The following is a 16727-nucleotide window of genomic DNA, read 5'->3' on the forward strand; positions in this document are numbered from 1 at the left end:
TATGAGCCAGCAGTGTGCTGCAGCTGCCAAAAAGGCCAACACAGTGCTAGGCTGCATTAACAGAGGGATAGAATCAAGATCACGTGAAGTATTAATACCACTCTTCAATGCCTTGGTAAGGCCACACTTGGAATACTGCATCCAGTTTTGGTCACCACGATGTAAAAAAGATGTTGAGACTCTAGAAAGAGTACAGAGAAGAGCAACAAAGATGATTAGGGGACTGGAGGCTAAAACATATAAGGAACGGTTGCTAGAATTGGGTATGTCTAGTTTAACGAAGAGAAGGACAAGGGGGGACATGATAGCAGTATTCCAATATCTCAGGGGCTGCCATAAAGAAGAGGGAATTAAGCTATTTTCCAAAGCACCTGAAGGCAGGACAAGAAGCAACGGGTGGAAACTAATCAAGGAGAGAAGCAACCTAGAACTAAGGAGAAACTTCCTGACAGTGAGAACAATTAATCAGTGGAACAGCTTGCCTCCAGAAGCAGTAAATGCTCCAACACTGGAAGTTTTTAAGAAGAGACTGGACAGCCATTTGTCCGAAATGGTGTAGGGTTTCCTGCCCGAGCAGGGGGTTGGACTAGATGACCTCCAAGGTCCCTTCCAACTTTACTACTATTACTATTACTATTCTATAATCTATATTCTATAAATTATTCTATATTCTATTCAATAGAATAGAATAGAATAGAATAGAATAGAATAGAATAGAATAGAATAGAATAGAATAGAATAGAGCTGGAAGGGACCTTGGAGGTCTTCTAGTCCAGCCCCCCGCTCAAGCAGGAGAACCTGCTTGAGTGGGGGGGACAGCCAAGTGACTGTTCATCCTCTTCTCAAAAATCTCCAGTGATGGAGCGCCCATGATTTCTGGAGCAATTTCTGTTCCACTGGTTAATTGTCCTCACCGTCAGGAAGTCTCTCCTTAATTCCAAGTTGCTTCCCTCTTTGGTCAGTTTCCATCCGTTGCTTCTTGTCCTGCTTTCTGGTGCCTTGGAGAATAGATTAATGCCCTCTTCTTTGTGACAGCCCCTCAAATACCGTATATTGTATAGTCTATTCTATATTCCATATTCTACTCTATATAGAATAATGTATATACTATAATCTATATTCTGTATACTATTCTATATTCTACTATTCTATATTGTATATTTTGTATTACATATTCTATTCCATATTGAATATTCTATACTGTATATTCTATATTCTATTCTATATTATGTATTCTACATTCTATTCTATATTCTATATTCCATATTGTATATTCTATAATCTGTATTCTATATGCTATATTGTATATTCTATTCTATATTCCATATTGTATATTCTATATTTTATATTCTGTATTCTGTTCTATATTCTGTATTCTATATTGTATATTCTATTCTATATTGTACATTCCATATTGTATATTCCATACTCCATATACCGTATTCTGTATTCTATAAGCCAAGGAGAGGAGATCGGCGCCCGCGGGCGCCCTGTTGCCGGGGCGCGGAGTCAGCGCATGCGCGCCGCCGCCTCGATGGTGGTTGGCGGAGCGGCCGGGGAGCGGTGCCTGGTGGGAAGGAGGCGGTGGCGGCGAGTCCTCCTTCCTGCTGCCGCTGCCTCCGCCGCTTCCTGGGCTGCGCGCGGGCTCTTAAAGGGGCCGCCGCCGCCGCCGCGTCCGAGGATGCCGAACTTCTGCGCCGCCCCGAACTGCACCCGCAAAAGCACCCAGAGCGACCTGGCTTTCTTCCGCTTCCCGCGGGACCCCGCCCGGTGAGTGCCACGCGTGGGGCGGGGGAGGGGGTGTGGAGAGGAGGAAGCCAGCAGGGTCGCGTTCCCACGTGACGCGCTTGCAGACCCGGGTCGCGCTCTGCGGCGCGCGTGCCTCGCGGGGAGGCTGCCTCGGGGGAGCCCGAGCGTGAGACGGGAAGGCTCTTTTCCAGCAGGGGCTCGTTCCCCGCAGGGTGGGGTGGGGGGTAAAAGGGGCTGGACTACAAAGCCCGTCGGGCTGTCAGAGCGCCGAGAGTAATTGTGCAAGGGTTTTTCACGTGCCCCGGCTTTGACTCCCAGGCTCATGCTCCTTGTTCGCCACCCGGATGGCTTCCAGGGCTGTGGGACTACAGTGCCCATGTCCGTTCCCAAAGCTCTTGCACCCCGAAGTCCGTTCTTCCTGTTCTTCAACCTGAGGATTTCCAGAACCTGCCGACTACAATGCCCATGTCTCATCCTGGTGATTTCCAGATATATTAAGCAACAATGCCATTTCCCATGCCATTTGCAGATCTGTTGGACTACAGTGCCCATTTCCATTTCCCAGAGCTGCTGGACTACATAGTCCATTCCTCCTGTCCCCCACCCTGCTGATTTCCAGAACTTTCAGAGTCCACAGCCTGTTGCCTACCCTGATTACGACACCTATCAGACTACAATGCCCGTTTCCCACCTTGAAGATTTCCAGATACGCTGGATTAGGGTGCTCAGTTTGCATTCCCCAGAACGGTTGGACTACATCACCCATTTCCCCCTGTTCCTTCGCCTGCTGTTTTCCAGAACTGTCAAGACTACAGTGCCCATTTCCTGACAGATCCCCAGATCTGTTTCTCACCCAGATGGCATGGGTCTCGGTCCCAGAATGGGCATTGTAGTCTATGATCCAGCAATCACTAGGATAGGGAACAGGAGAATGGGCATTGGAGTCAAATCTGGGGCAGCTGCAAGGGGGCAATCCCTGGAAATGGGGGGAGGCACAGCTATGCGGTGAAAGCCCCCCTACCACCTTTTTTTAATAGGGAGGATTAGTGTGCAATAAACATCCTGGACGGGTATAAATTGCCAGGCTAGAGAACTTGGAAAAGGTATTGTAGTCCAACATACAAACCTGACATTGGGGGTGGAGAAAAATCAAGCGGTACATAAGTGTCCTTCGACTTTTTGTTTCCTTTTTAAATTTAGGCATTTATTATTTTTTAATTATTGTTTTTATTGCATACATACCTGGAAACCAAAGGGGGGGGCATGATGGCTAAGTGGTTAAAGACGTTGCAGCTGGAAAGCTGACAGGCCAAGTTTGAGTCCCGTGTGCTGCGCGATGGGGTGAGCTCCCGTCTAGCTGTAACCTCGAATGGACACTAAAAGGATGGTTGTAAATTGAGAACTACCTCTCATTGGTGCTCAGGTTAAGTCCATCCCTCTTAATGTTTTGGAAGTTGCGCAAGGTCTGGTTATGCAGGCTAGTTATTAAGTGAGTTTTGCCCCATTTTACGTCCTTTTGTGACACAGTCATCAAGTGATTTTATAAGCCAAGGAGAGTAGATTGGCGATACATGTCAGTTGCTAAGTCTCCAAATTTTGATCACATGACCCATGGGGAATGCTGCAACGGTCATAAGTGTGAAAAATAGTCATAAGTAATTTTTTTCCCAGTGCCGTTGTACTTGGGATGATCACTAAACAAATCATTGTAAGTTGAGGTCTATCTGTATATAATAAAACCAGGGGTCTTCAAACTTGGCCCTTTTATGACTTGTGGATGTCAACTCCCAGAATTCCTCAGCCAGACACGCTGGCTGAGGAACTCTGGGAGTTGACGTCCACAAGTCATGAAGGGGGCCATAATTTCCCCATGCTGGCTGAGGAATTCTGGGAGTTGAAGTCCACAAGTCATGAAGGGGCCATAGTTCCCCCATGTTGGCTGAGGAATTCTGGGAGTTGAAGTCCACAAGTCATGAAGGGGCCATAGTTCCCCCATGCTGGCTCAGGAATTCTGGGAGTTGAAGTCCACAAGTCATGAAGGGGCCAGTTCCCCCATGTTGGCTGAGGAATTCTGGGAGTTGAAGTCCACAAGTCATGAAGGGGCCATAGTTCCCCCATGCTGGCTGAGGAATTCTGGGAGTTGAAGTCCACAAGTCATGAAGGGGCCATAGTTCCCCCATGCTGGCTGAGGAATTCTGGGAGTTGAAGTCCACAAGTCATGAAGGGGCCAAGTTTGAAGACCCCTGAATTAAACCCCTTCGGTTTTGGCATCCAGCTTAGAAACTGCTGGTCTGCAAAACTTCCAAGAAGTTAAAATAAGATTTATGAGGGCAATTTGGAAATAAACCTCCTCTTCGTTATCAGTGACCGACACTCTGCAGCTCCAGAACTTTTATCACACATATTAGAAAACGACAACATTACGTGACTTTTCAACAGAATCGCCATTCAAATTGAGGTGCTTGTCATGACGTCTTACTGTGTTTGAAATTCCTTAGTTGGCGTCTTTCAGCGCCAAATCTGGGCTCTGTGTGTTTGTGTGTGTGTGTGTGAGAGAGATCAAAAACAACGCAATGGAACTGCTTGAAAAGTTCTTGGGTGTGTCTAGCGGTGTGCGGGCAAGCATTGTTGTGCACCAACACCACACTGGAAGTCAGCACAGCCTGATGCTTGTTATGGATGGCTGGTCTGACTATAATAATATTTCACTGTAGACATCTGAATTGATGGTCGAACCATGCTCTGTGAACTTAACAACAACAACAACAACAATAATAATAAAGTTGGAAGGGACCTTGGAGGTCATCTAGTCCAACCCCCTGCTCAGGCAGGAAACCCTATACCATTTCAGACAAATGGCTGTCCAGTCTCTTCTTAAGAACTTCCAGTGTTGGAGCATTCACCGCTTCTGGAGGCAGGTAGTTCCACTGGTTAATTGTTCTCACTGCAGGAAATTTCTCCTTATTTCCAGGTTGCTTCTCTCTCTGGTTAGTTTCCATCTGTTGCTTCTTGTTCTGCCTTCAGTTGCTTTGAAGAAGAGCTTGACTCCCTCTTCTTTGGGGCAGCCCCTGAGATATTGGAACACTGCTATCCTGTCACCCCTCGTCCTTCTCTTCATTAGACTTCTCTCGCCAAACTCCTTTGGCGTCTTCACATTTGGGGGTACATTTTATGACAGGGTCCACTCTCAATTGATTTAGTGGATGAGTCAACTCTGCAACAGAACCTTCTCCTTACACGCCTCGTTGCCTACTAAGTTACTGCGCATGGCGCCATAAGACGGGCATCGCTATCCTTGCCTGTTTGTCGCACATGCTCAAACAGAGGTTTGTTTCCGAATTGCCCTTGTATTCATGTGTGTATCTTCGTCTTTTTTGCAGCTGCCAGCGATGGGTTGAGAATTGCCGAAGGGTGGACCTGGAAGATAAGACGCCTGATCAGCTGAACAAGCACTACAGGCTGTGCGCAGAGCATTTTGAAACCTCCATGATATGTCGAAGCGTAAGTGGAAGAAAGCTGTTGGCAATATTAACCTGGTGTTTCTCAAAATGGGCCCTTTAAGAGAGGTGGAGTTCGACTCCCAGAATTCCAGTGTTTCTCAGACTTGGCAATGTTGATGTGTGGACTTCAACTCCCAGAATTCCAATGTTTCCTAGGCTTGGCAATGTTGATATATGGCCCAACTCCCAGAATTCCACTGTTTTTTAGGCTTGGCAATGTTGATGTGTAGACTACAACTTCCAGAATCCCAGTTTTTCTTAGGCCTGGCAGTGTTGATGTGTGGATTTCAACTACCAGAATTCCACTGTTTCTTAAGCCTGGCAGTGTTGATGTGTGGACTTCAACTCCCAGAATTCCATTGTTTTTCAGTCTTGGCAGTGTTGATGTGTGGACTTCAACTCCTAGAATCCCAGTGTTTCTTAGGCCTGGCAGTGTTGATGTGTGGACTTCAACTCCCAGAATTCCATTGTTTTTCAGTCTTGGCAATGTTGATGTGTGGACTTCAACTCCCAGAATTCCAGTGTTTTTCAGTCTTGGCAATGTTGATGTGTGGACTTCAACTCCCAGAATTCCATTGTTTTTCAGTCTTGGCAGTGTTGATGTGTGGACTTCAACTCCCAGAATCCCAGTGTTTCTTAGGCCTGGCAGTGTTGATGTGTGGACTTCAACTCCCAGAATTCCATTGTTTTTCAGTCTTGGCAATGTTGATGTTTGGACTTCAACTCCCAGAATCCTAGTGTTTCTTAGGCCTGGCAGTGTTGATGTGTGGACTTCAACTCCCAGAATTCCAGTGTTTCCCAAAGTTGGCAATGTTGGTGTTGATCTGTGATCCCGGGACACGGCAACAGTCATAAATACATGCCAGTTGTCAAGCCTCTGAATTTTGATCACATGACCATGGGGATGCTGCAATGGTCGTAAGTGTGAAAAATGGTCATAAGTCCCTTTTTTTCAGTGGCGATGTAAACTTCGCACAGTCACTAACTGAATTGTTTTAATGTCAAAGGGCTGCCTGTATTTTGAACTGGATTTTTTTGTGTGTGATTCATATGCTTGTATTTGGGGTTTACTTTGAATGCTAGTCAAATGGTTCCCTGGTTTTTCACCCAGGGTTTATTGCTTCTCACGAATTCCTGGTCCTTCAGCCCAGAAGAACCTGGCTTAAAATGTTTATAGATTGTAACCATCACCAAACATGAGGCATGAATGAGAAGGGAAATTGGGAGAGCAAATAAGCAGGATGTGTTCCTGAGGGTGCCTTGTGCACCGATGTGCAAAGAATGTATCTTGGAATGCAGAATCATTTTTTTTCCTGGTGATTTTCTTTTCTAAAAAAGCCTGATTTTTTTTTTTAAAAAAAGAATAAAAATGAAATTTTTATTTTTTTAAAAAAAAATAAAAATAGCAAGTAATCAAAGTCTCACCTCTTCTTCCTTTTCCCCTTCCTCCTTTTCTCCCTCCCTCCCTCCCTTCCTTCCTCCTTTCCATTGCCCTCTCCCTTCCTTCCTTCCTTCCTTCCTCCTTTCCATTGCCCTCTCCTTCTTTCCTTCTTTCCTTCCTTCCTTCCTTTCTTTCTTTCTTTCTTTCTTTCTTTCTTTCTTCCTTCCTCCTTTCCATTGCCCTCTCCTTCCTTCCTTCCTCCCTCCCTCCCTCCTTTCCATTGCCCTCTCCTTCCTTCCCTCCCTTCCTTCCTTCCTCCCTGTCCCCTTCCCTTTTTCCTTTTTCCTCCTTTCCCCCTTCCTTCTCTTCTTCCTTCCCTTCTCGCTTCCCTTCCCTCTTCCCTTTCTTTTTTCCCTTCTTTCCTCCTTCTCTTCCTCCCATTTCCTTCCCTTCATTATCCTTTTCTTCTCCTTACTTCTCCTCCCCTCCCCTTTTCTTCCTTTTTCTCTGTTCCAGAGCCCCTACAGGACAGTTTTACGTGACAACGCGGTGCCCACCATCTTTGACTTGACCAGCCATTTGAACAACCCACACAGCAGGCATCGCAAAAGGATTAAAGAGCTGGTAGGTTTGGCTCAGGCTATAAATCTCTGATGGTAAATGCAGACTGACATCGATCTTCTAAATCCGTTTTTTTTTTTTACCAATGTGGCAAATTTAAGATGAGTGGATTTCAATTCCCAGGGTTAAAATGAAAAGGTCTCAACGAATAAGTCCGTCCTTCCTTCCTTCCTTCCTTCCTTCCTTCCTTCCTTCTCTCCTTCCTACCTTCTCCTTCCTTTCTTCCTTTTCCCTCCCTGCCATATTTCTTCCTTCCTTCCTTCCTTCCTTCCTTTCTTTCTTTCTTCCTTCCTTCCTTTCTTCCTTCCTTCCTTTTCTTTCCTTCCCTTCCTTCTCTCCTTCCTACCTTTTTCCTTTCTTCTTTTCCCCTCCCTGTCATCTTCCTTCTATCCTTCTACCTTCTCCTTCCCTTCTTCTTTCCCCCTCACTATCATCTTCCTTCCTTCTTTCCTTCTCTCCTTCCTTCCTTCTCTCCTTCCTACCTTCTCCTTCCTTTCTTCCTTTTCCCTCCCTGCCATATTTCTTCCTTTCTTTCCTTCCTTCCTTCCTTCTTTTCTTCCTTCCTTCCTTCCCTTCCTTCCCTTCCTTCCTTCCTTCCCTTCCTTCCCTTCCTTCCTTCCTTCCTTCCTTCCTTCCCTTCCTTCCTTCCTTCCTTCCTTCCTTCCTTCCTTCCTTCCTTCCTTCCTTCCTTCTGTCCCATGGAGCCATAAGTTGCCCCTATTGGCTATTTCACAAGCTTAATACTCTTGTTTGTTTTGACCCATTTTATTGTATATTCTCCCTAGCCTTGTTCTAATATCGCTTGATCGGTTAACCCAGTCCTTACTTGGTTTAGCAGATGGTTTTGGGTTATGCTGAACTGTGGGAAGGACAAGATTTGTGAAATAAAAATGTGTTTTTGTTTCGGTTCTTGCTATAATTTTCCTCAAGCAGAGGGAAGATTCTGTCAGAGGAAAAAAGTATATGTATGTGTGTGTGTGTGTATGTGTATACACACACACACACACACATACACACATATATATATATATACATTTTTTTTGTCAGTGTAACCTTTTTAAAAGGCTGCTTTCCATAACTACTCTATGACTTTGTCAACCTAAAATTTAAATTACAAGAATATTGTTTTTCTCCTTTTCTGGTAATATATCATTAATATACATATTAAAAAAAAATCTATGTTTAAAATGTTTCATTGCCTATTTCCATTAAGTTGGAACCTATTATCCAATTTTCCATAGAAATATCATTTGGAATATGCCAATTTGAATAATAGCAACAGCGTTTAGACTTATATACCACTTCGCAGTGCTTTTACAGCCCTCTCTAAGCGGTTTACAGTCAGCATTCAGCCCCCAACAATCTGGGTTCTCATTTTAACCACCTTGGAAGGAAGGAAGGGAGGGAGGGAGAGAGAGAGAGAGAGAGAGAAAGAAAAAGAAAGAAAGAAATAGCAATAGCACTTATGTACCACTTTATAGTGCTTTTACAGCCCTCTATAAGTGGTTTATAGAGTCAGCATCTTGCCCCCCCCCCAACAATCTGGATCCTCATTTTAACCATCTTGGAAGAAAGGAAGGAAGGAAGGAAGGAAGGAAGGAAGGAAGGAAGGAAGGAAGGAAGGAAGGAGAAAGAAAGAGAAAGAAAGAAAGAAAGAAAGAAAGAAAGAAAGAAAGAAAGAAAGAAAGAAAGAAAGAAAGAAAGAAAGAAAGCAATAGCACTTATATACCGCTTCTCTAAGCGGTTTACAGAGTCAGCCTACTACCCCAACAATCTGGGTCCTCATTTTGCCGACCTCGGAAGGATGGGAGGCTGAGTTATGCCACCATTTTGTGGGGTTCATTAAATTAAAACTGGCCTGTACAGAAAGTTTGTCTGGTGCTCTAAAATAATATCGGCTTTTTTTTTTCTAGAGAACCGGGTTTATTGTTTTGAAATTTAACCCTGTCAGGATTCAAACAGTCGGCTGTTCACAAAATGCAGGCAGAATTCCTCTGAACCGTGCCATTTCTCGCGAAAGGTTTCTCAAATGCCTCCCTTTAAAAACCTCTCCCTTTTCGTTTCCCAGAGCGAAGAAGAAATACGGACGTTAAAACAGCAAAAGAGTAAGTTGAACCACTGATTTGTAGAACTGGATAGTACATCCGTAACAATGTGCTTTCAGACTCAACCCGGAGCCCATCCTGAGGGAACGTCTCCCTCTCCCCAGTGTGCTTTGGGCTATTCTGTGCGTCATATTTACGTATGTGGTGCCTGGTTGTGTGTGTGGCTTTTTCGTTGTTGGTTGGGGTGTTGATGGCCGTCTGTTAAGTCACTGGCTGTTGTTTCCTTGTGCTGTCGAGTCCTCGGCTCCTGAACATCTGATAAGCTGATCAGCGCTCCTGTTTCCCGGGCTTCAATTATTTCCATGGCTGTTTTTGTCCCTGCTCAGCCAACAATCTGAGTACTGTAGCTGCGAAATGGAATGTATGTCCTGGTTCATTGCGGTGGGAGGCTACCTCGTCTCCTCGCCTGACCGCTCACTTGTATTCTTCCAGCCTGGTGGTTCGCTTCCCACCCTGTCTGTCCTACCTAAGTCTTAGGGGCAATCCATGCAGGGGATCCAGTAGATTACGTTCAAAGTATTGCCCACCTCCAGGTGATCTTTAAAACTAGTTTTGGCCTTCCTGTGGAGTTGATTTTACCTCAGTCCCACGAGGTAGGCCAGATCAGCAATTCAGCTTCTCGAGAAGGCGAAAACTACTATTTTATTTTTAAACGGGCCCGAATAACGGAATCTTGCAAGTTGGATTGTGCTGGATATCTCCTTACCCCTCCTTCTTATACTCCAGGGAATCAGCGAGGTGTCTTTCGAATGTTCATCTTGCTTGCCAGGACTCAAAGAAGAACGTTTCACCCCTCCTCCCTTCTCTTTTCATGGGTAACAGTGCTTGAATATGTCCCTCAACATGTCCCATCTTCCTTATTCTCCACAGGAGCAGATATAAAGTAGGATTAGGTGAGGGCTTCCGGTTTCCCCTTATCTTTCCCACTGGTGTCTTTGCTCCTCAGAATTCTTAGAAAGTGAGAAAAAATATAGTTGTCCATTCCTTAATTTCTCTTTATCTCCCACTCTCCTTCCCTCCCTCTTTCCCTTCCTCCCTCCCTCTCTCTTTCTTTCCTTCCTCCCTCCCTTCTTTCCTTTCTTCCTTCCTCCCTTCTTTCTTCCCTTCTTTCCTTTTTTCCTTCCTCCCTCTCCCTCCCTCCTTCTCTCCCTTCCTTCCCTTCTTTTCTCTTTCACTTCCTTCCCACCTCCCTCCCTTTTCCCCCCACCTCCCTCCCTAGTTGACTTTGGGGCAGTCACCAGGAGATATGAGTTCTAGTCCCGACTTAGGTATGAAATTCAACTCCCAGAATTCCTGAGCCAGCATGGGGGAACTATGGCCCCTTCATGACTTGTGGACTTCAACTCCCAGAATTCCTGAGCCAGCATGGGGGAACTATGGCCCCTTCATGACTTGCGGACTTCAACTCCCAGAATTCCTGAGCCAGCATGGGGGGAACTATGGCCCCTTCATGACTTGTGGACTTCACGTCCCAGAATTCTTCGGCCAGGCACGCTGGCTGAGGAATTCTGGGACTTGAAGTCCACAAGTCATGAAGGGGCCAAGTTTGAAGGCCTCTGTTCTAAAGTAATACAATCAAATAAACAACACCACTAAAGTGTTTAACGTCATCAGTCATTTCGAAGAGAATGCTTTGCTATTACCAGCGGGCCGGAATTAAATAAACTTTTCCCCGTTTCCCTAGTTGACGAAACGTTTGAACAAGAAAAGACCAACGCGGAATCCAAGAACGACGTCCAGAATCCGGCCTCGGAAGAAGGCCAAGAAGAGCCGGTCAACGACGACGCGCCGCTAACCCAAGAAGAGCGGGAAAACAAGGATTACCTCAAATCTTTATTTGAGATTTTAATCCTCATGGGCAAACAAAACATCCCTCTGGACGGCCACAATGGCGATGAGCTCCCTGAGGACATTTTTACCCCAGACAATTTCCAAGCCCTCTTGGAATTCCGGATCAATTCCGGAGACGAAGTTCTGAGGAAACAGTTCGAGACCACCGCCGTGAACCTGGCCTATTGCTCGCAAACCCAGCAGAAGCAGATGCTGGAGATTTGCGAGAATTGCGTGCGAGAGGAAATGTTGAGGGAGGTGAGGGATTCTCAGTTCTTCTCCCTCGTCACCGACGAAGTAGTGGACTTGGCGGGCGAGGAGCACTTGCCGATCCTGGTGAGATTTGTGGACGACGCTCACAACTTGCGGGAAGAATTCATCGGCTTCCTCCCTTACGAAGCCGACCCGGAAATTTTAGCGGTGAAGTTCCACACCACCATTACCGAAAAGTGGGGCTTAAACATGGAGTATTGTCGAGGTCAGGCCTACGTGGTCTCCAGCGGGTTTGCTTCTAAAATGAAGACGGTGGCCACGAGGATCTTGGAAAAGTACCCTCAGGCCATTTACACGTTGTCTTCCTCGTGTGCCTTAAACCTCTGGCTGGCCAAGTCGGTTCCCGTTCTTGGCGTTTCGGTGGCGCTGGGAACCATGGAGGAGGTGTGCTGCTTCTTCCTGCAATCCCCTCAGATGTTGGCTGGCTTGGACAATATCATCTCCATCCTGTTTCACAACAGCGAGGAGAAAGGAAATTTGCTGAAGGAGATTGCCCGTTCTCCCTGGACGGGACGCCACGACAGTTTTGAGATTGTGGTTGATCTCGTCCAGGCTCTGGTGCTCTGCTTGGACAGTGTCAATGAAGCCTCCATGCCGTGGAACAGCTCCCTGGTGGGACAAGCCAACATCCTCTCCATGGCCCTGGCGAATTTTGACTTTGTGGTCACGGTGGTGATCATCAAGAACATTCTCTCCTTCACCAGAGCTTTTGGGAAGAATCTCCAGGGCCAAACATCCGACGTTTTCTTTGCGGCCAGCAGCTTGACGGCCGTCCTGCATTCCCTCAACGAGGTGATGGAGAACATCGAGGTGTATCATGAGTTCTGGTTTGAGGAAGCCACCAACTTGGCCGCCAAACTGGACCTTCCCATTAAGTTGCCCGGGAAGTTCTGCCGAACCCAACAGGGAAATATGGATTCTGAGATCACTCCGGAGAATTACTACAAAGAAGCCCTCAGCATCCCAACGGTGGAACACATCATCCAGGAGTTGAAGGATATCTTCTCCGAACAGCACTTGAAGGCCCTCAAGTGCTTGTCTCTAGTGCCTTCGGTCATGGGGCAGCTGAAATTCAATACCTCCGAGGAACATCACGCCGATATGTACAAGAACGACCTCACCAACCCGGATACGCTCTCCGCGGAGCTTCACTGCTGGAGAATCAAGTGGAAGCACCGAGGAAAAGACATTGAACTTCCCACCACCATCTACGAAACCCTCCACCTGCCGGACATCAAGTTTTTCCCCAACGTCTACTCGCTGCTGAAGGTCCTCTGCATCCTGCCCATCATGAAAGTGGAGAACGAGAAGTTTGAAATCGGCAGACGGCGCTTGAAGGCCTACCTCAAGAACACGGTCATCAAGCAGCGCTCCAACAACTTGGCCCTCTTGAACATAAACTTTGACATTAAACACGACTTGGACTTAATGGTTGACACCTACATGAAGCTCTATCCGGAGAAAGCTGAATTTCAAGAGGAGTTTCTTCCACCCCACAATTCCGAACAAGTTCAAGAGGCTTAACCAAACGAGGAAAGAGTGGACAACCAGAGTGGCTGAGATTCATCATTTGGCCTTCTTAAAAAAAAAAAAACCAGGGTCCCGTTCAGCACCCTATTAGAACATCAGAGTAGACCCCCTTGGGTTGTAGGCCTGTCTTGAAAGGAGCTGCAGATCATTTACTCAGTTTTTCTCTGAGCATAAAGCACTCATGTTCTATCTTGGTTTATTGCCGAGAAAAGCCAGTTCACAAAGAAGAGAGCGTGTACTGATAGTTAATTTTTTCCCTCTGTCCCTAAATCCCAAGTCTGAAAAAGAAGGATATACATTTGGTCTAAGCCAGGGGTCTTCACACTTGGCCCTTTTAGGACTTGTGGGCTTCATGCCTGGCTGAGGAATTGTGGGAGTTGAAGTCCACAAGTCCTAAAAGGGCCAAGTTTGAAGACCCTGACATAATGTGAGGGGGAAATAATGCTAACTCAGAAAGAGCTAAACTGGTGTTTCTCAACCTCAGCCATTTTAAGAGGTGTGGACCAACTCCCAGAATTCCTCAGCCAGCATGCCTGGCTGAGGAATTCTGGGAGTTGAAGTCCACAAGTCCTAAAAGGGCCAAGTTTGAAGACCCCTGGTCTTAGTCATGCTGTGGTGCTGTATTTTCCATCTTTTGAACCCTTTGCTAAGGGGAAAAAAAAAAAAGGTCTGATCTTCTAAAGATCTAGACCAGAAGTGTCCAATCTTGGCCCCTTTTTTGCGGACTTCAACTCCCAGAATTCCCCAGCCAGCCGTGGCTGAGGAATTCTGGGAATTGAAGTCCACAAGTCTTAAAAGTGATCGCTGTACACCAAGGGTTTCAAACCTTTTAAACTGACCCAGTTAGCTGAACTAAGTTATCATTTGTACAAGGCTTCTAAAGTTATTTCAGAAAAAGTGGTTTCGTGAATCCAGGACTGTCTTTTCAGAAGTGCAGCCCACTTTATTAACTGGCGTTTGGTTATTCTTCTCAGTCCCTTATCCATCCGATTCGAGCCCGTACAGAAGACAGTGTAGGGTTCCCCCCCTTTTCCACAAATGAATTAATTATCTTATCAAAACAGGACTTTGCTAACAGCTAAAATCGCTGGCCAGCTAGGTTTACTGTTTATGTTCTGATGAATTACCAGTGACTTCCACGATAACTTGGCAAATGAACTTGACTGTGAAGTTCGGGGATGTTGTTATTATTATTATTATTATTTTTTATTGTAGACAACACTTTTCTGCAAGTATTTTTTGGGCAAAACTAAAAGAAAGGGGGGGGAAATGAATTTTTTTTGATATAGTTTATTTCCATGCAAAAATAAAATGTGAATTTGCTATTTGGCCTGAGCAGTTGCTTGTAGCAGTAAAGGAATCAATGTCTTTCTAATTGGGCTGGGAAGCTAAACCAGGGTGTGGGCTTGTTTCACACCAGGATGGGAGACCATGGTTTATCTCGAAGTAAACTTTCCTAACCGGTGAAATCACTTTCACTACAGATAATCCTCGAATTACGACAATCCTAAGTCATGCAGGTCGATGGGCGGGTGACCAAAATGTAGTCACTCGACTGGGGGATGCTCAACATTGTGACTTCAAATGGTAAATATCTCTTTTTGGGTACGTCTTAAGTTTGAACGGTTGCTAAGCAAGCTGTCGTAAGTTGAGGACTCTCTGTATCGTTGCCCAGAAAATAACAAAAGATGTGGTCCTAAAATCACTTAGAAGTTGCGTTCAACTCCCAAGAGGAATTTGTTTGTAATAATCATTAAACCTTTTTCTTCAATCTGGGTATCCTGCATTTTCAATCTTAAGCTATTTCAAGAGGTGGGGACGTAAATTCCCAGAATTCCCCAGCCAGCCATGCTTCCAATATTCGAGGGGCTGTCACAGAGAGGGGATCAACCTGTTCTCCAAAGCACTTGAAGGCAAGACAAGAAGTAACAGGTGGAAAAACAGAGGCAACCTAGAACTAAGGAGAAACTTCCTGACAGTGAGGACAATTAACCAGTGGAACAGCTGGCCTCCAGAAGTTGTGGATGCTCCATCATTGGAGGCTTTTAAGAAGAGACTGGACAGCCATTTGTCTGAAACGGTACTATAGGGTCTTCTGCTGGAGCAGGGGGTTGGACTAGATAACCTCCAGGATCCCTCCCAACTCCTTTATTCTGATTTTTATCAAATGAACCACTAGATGGTGCCAAAGTCCTATTTCTCAATTCACAAACAGGAATTTGTGAATCCTTATCTGGTTCCTTTTTTGTCCCTTTTTTAATTAAAATACTACCTCCTCCCCCTCCTCTAGGTTTCTGCTCACTACGTTCCCCCGTATTTGGGGACATTGCATAATAAGGGGAGGGAATCCCAAACAAATGAAATTAAAATGGATCTACTTTCTCTGAGAATTCCACGGTGGTGTAAAACTTTCAAGGGAGTTTATGCTCAGCCTTCTGTTATCCCCAGGAATGAATCGTGCCCAGAATCCTTCTCTCTTATATTAGTTGTCGCAGCTTCTTCCCCTTTGCTCTTGTGTTAGGATTGAATCAAAGATTGGTGGAGTTGGAAGGGAAGCACAAAGGTCATCTAGTCCAGGGGTAGGCAACCGTGGCTCTTTTATGACTCGTGGACTTCAACTCCCAGAATTCCTGAGCCAGCATGGGGGAACGATGGCCTCTTCATAACTTGCGGGCTTCAACTCCCAGAATTCCTCAGCCAGCATGGGGGAACTATGGCCCCTTCATGACTTGTGGACTTCAACTCCCAGAATTCCTCAGCCAGCATGGGGGAACTATGGCCCCTTCATGAGTTGTGGACTTCAATTCCCAGAATTCCTCAGCCAGCATGGGGGAACTATGGCCCCTTCATGACTCGTGGACGTCAACTCCCAGAATTCCTGAGCCAGCATGGGGGAACTATGGCCCCTTCATGACTTGCAGACTTCAATTCCCAGAATTCCTGAGCCAGTATGGGGGAACTATGGCCCCTTCATGACTTGCAGACTTCAATTCCCAGAATTCCTGAGCCAGTATGGGGGAACTATGGCCCCTTCATGAGTTGTGGACTTCAACTCCCAGAATTCCTGAGCCAGCCATGCTGAGGGGTAAGAGAGTTTCCAAGCTGAGCCGTGCTGGCTCAGGAATTCTGGGAGTTGAAGTCCACAAGTCATGAAGAGGCCATAGTTCCCCCATGCTGGCTCAGGAATTCTGGGAGTTGAAGTCCACGAGTCACAAAAGAGCCAAGGTTGCCTACCCCTGGCTTAGACCATATCTGACAAGTGGCTGTCCCGTCTCTTCTTCAAAACCTCCGGTGTTGGAGTACCCACAACATCTGGAGGCAAGGAGTTCCACCGGTCAATTGTCCTCTCTGTCAGGAAATTTCTCCTTCGTGGATAGCAACTTTTGTCTGTAGCTACTGGGGCCCTTGGATGCTGAACTATCAGAGGCCATCCAGATGGGAGCGGATGATATTGCCGACCGATATTGACGTAACCAGAAGAGTGAAGCGTTACGAAACCATGGATGGATGATGTTCTATGGAGTACATCCATGGAAGTTCACGGATGATGGAGGGGGACTGAAAGGGCATTTCAGAGCCTGTCCTGCTGGCCAAATCATTGTATTGTAGCCCTGCTGTAATAATAATAAAAGAATGCCTCTGCCAATTGCGGACGGAGTCTGGGGATTCGTTTTCAGCCGCCTTTTGCACAATAGAAACCCCAGCCTCAAAATCCGGAAAAATTCAGCCCCCCCCCCC

The 16727-nt window shown here is 46.0% G+C and overlaps 1 protein-coding gene across 2 annotated transcripts; it reads left to right on the plus strand.

Moving 5' to 3' along the window:
- Nucleotides 1-1558: 1558 nt before the first annotated feature.
- THAP12 (THAP domain containing 12) lies at nt 1559-13079 on the plus strand. Of its 2 annotated transcripts, XM_039362229.1 has the most exons (5): nt 1559-1770; nt 5130-5250; nt 7147-7254; nt 9320-9356; nt 11041-13079. In XM_039362229.1, exons 1-5 carry the CDS (start codon nt 1682-1684, stop codon nt 12981-12983), a joined length of 2298 nt encoding a protein of 765 aa, XP_039218163.1. In that variant the 5' UTR covers nt 1559-1681; the 3' UTR covers nt 12984-13079. The 2 variants fall into 2 exon arrangements, with proteins under 2 accessions (XP_039218163.1, XP_039218164.1); XM_039362230.1 differs by lacking the exons at nt 1559-1770; nt 5130-5250; nt 7147-7254 and adding an exon at nt 10083-10171 and having other exon boundaries at nt 9325-9356.
- Nucleotides 13080-16727: the final 3648 nt, after the last annotated feature.

This window comes from Crotalus tigris, unplaced genomic scaffold, assembly GCF_016545835.1.
Source record: "Crotalus tigris isolate CLP2741 ecotype Arizona unplaced genomic scaffold, ASM1654583v1 scf7180000019400.194151, whole genome shotgun sequence".
Lineage (NCBI taxonomy): Eukaryota > Metazoa > Chordata > Lepidosauria > Squamata > Viperidae > Crotalus > Crotalus tigris.

Excerpts from the sequence above, each read along its gene's own strand:
- THAP12 (XM_039362229.1), top strand. The coding sequence starts at position 1,682 with ATGCCGAACTTCTGCGCCGCCCCGAACTGCACCCGCAAAAGCACCCAG. Across the intron at positions 7,255-9,319 it reads GCAAAAGGATTAAAGAGCTG|AGCGAAGAAGAAATACGGAC; the intron begins GTAGGTTTGGCT and ends TTCGTTTCCCAG. Across the intron at positions 9,357-11,040 it reads GACGTTAAAACAGCAAAAGA|TTGACGAAACGTTTGAACAA; the intron begins GTAAGTTGAACC and ends CCGTTTCCCTAG.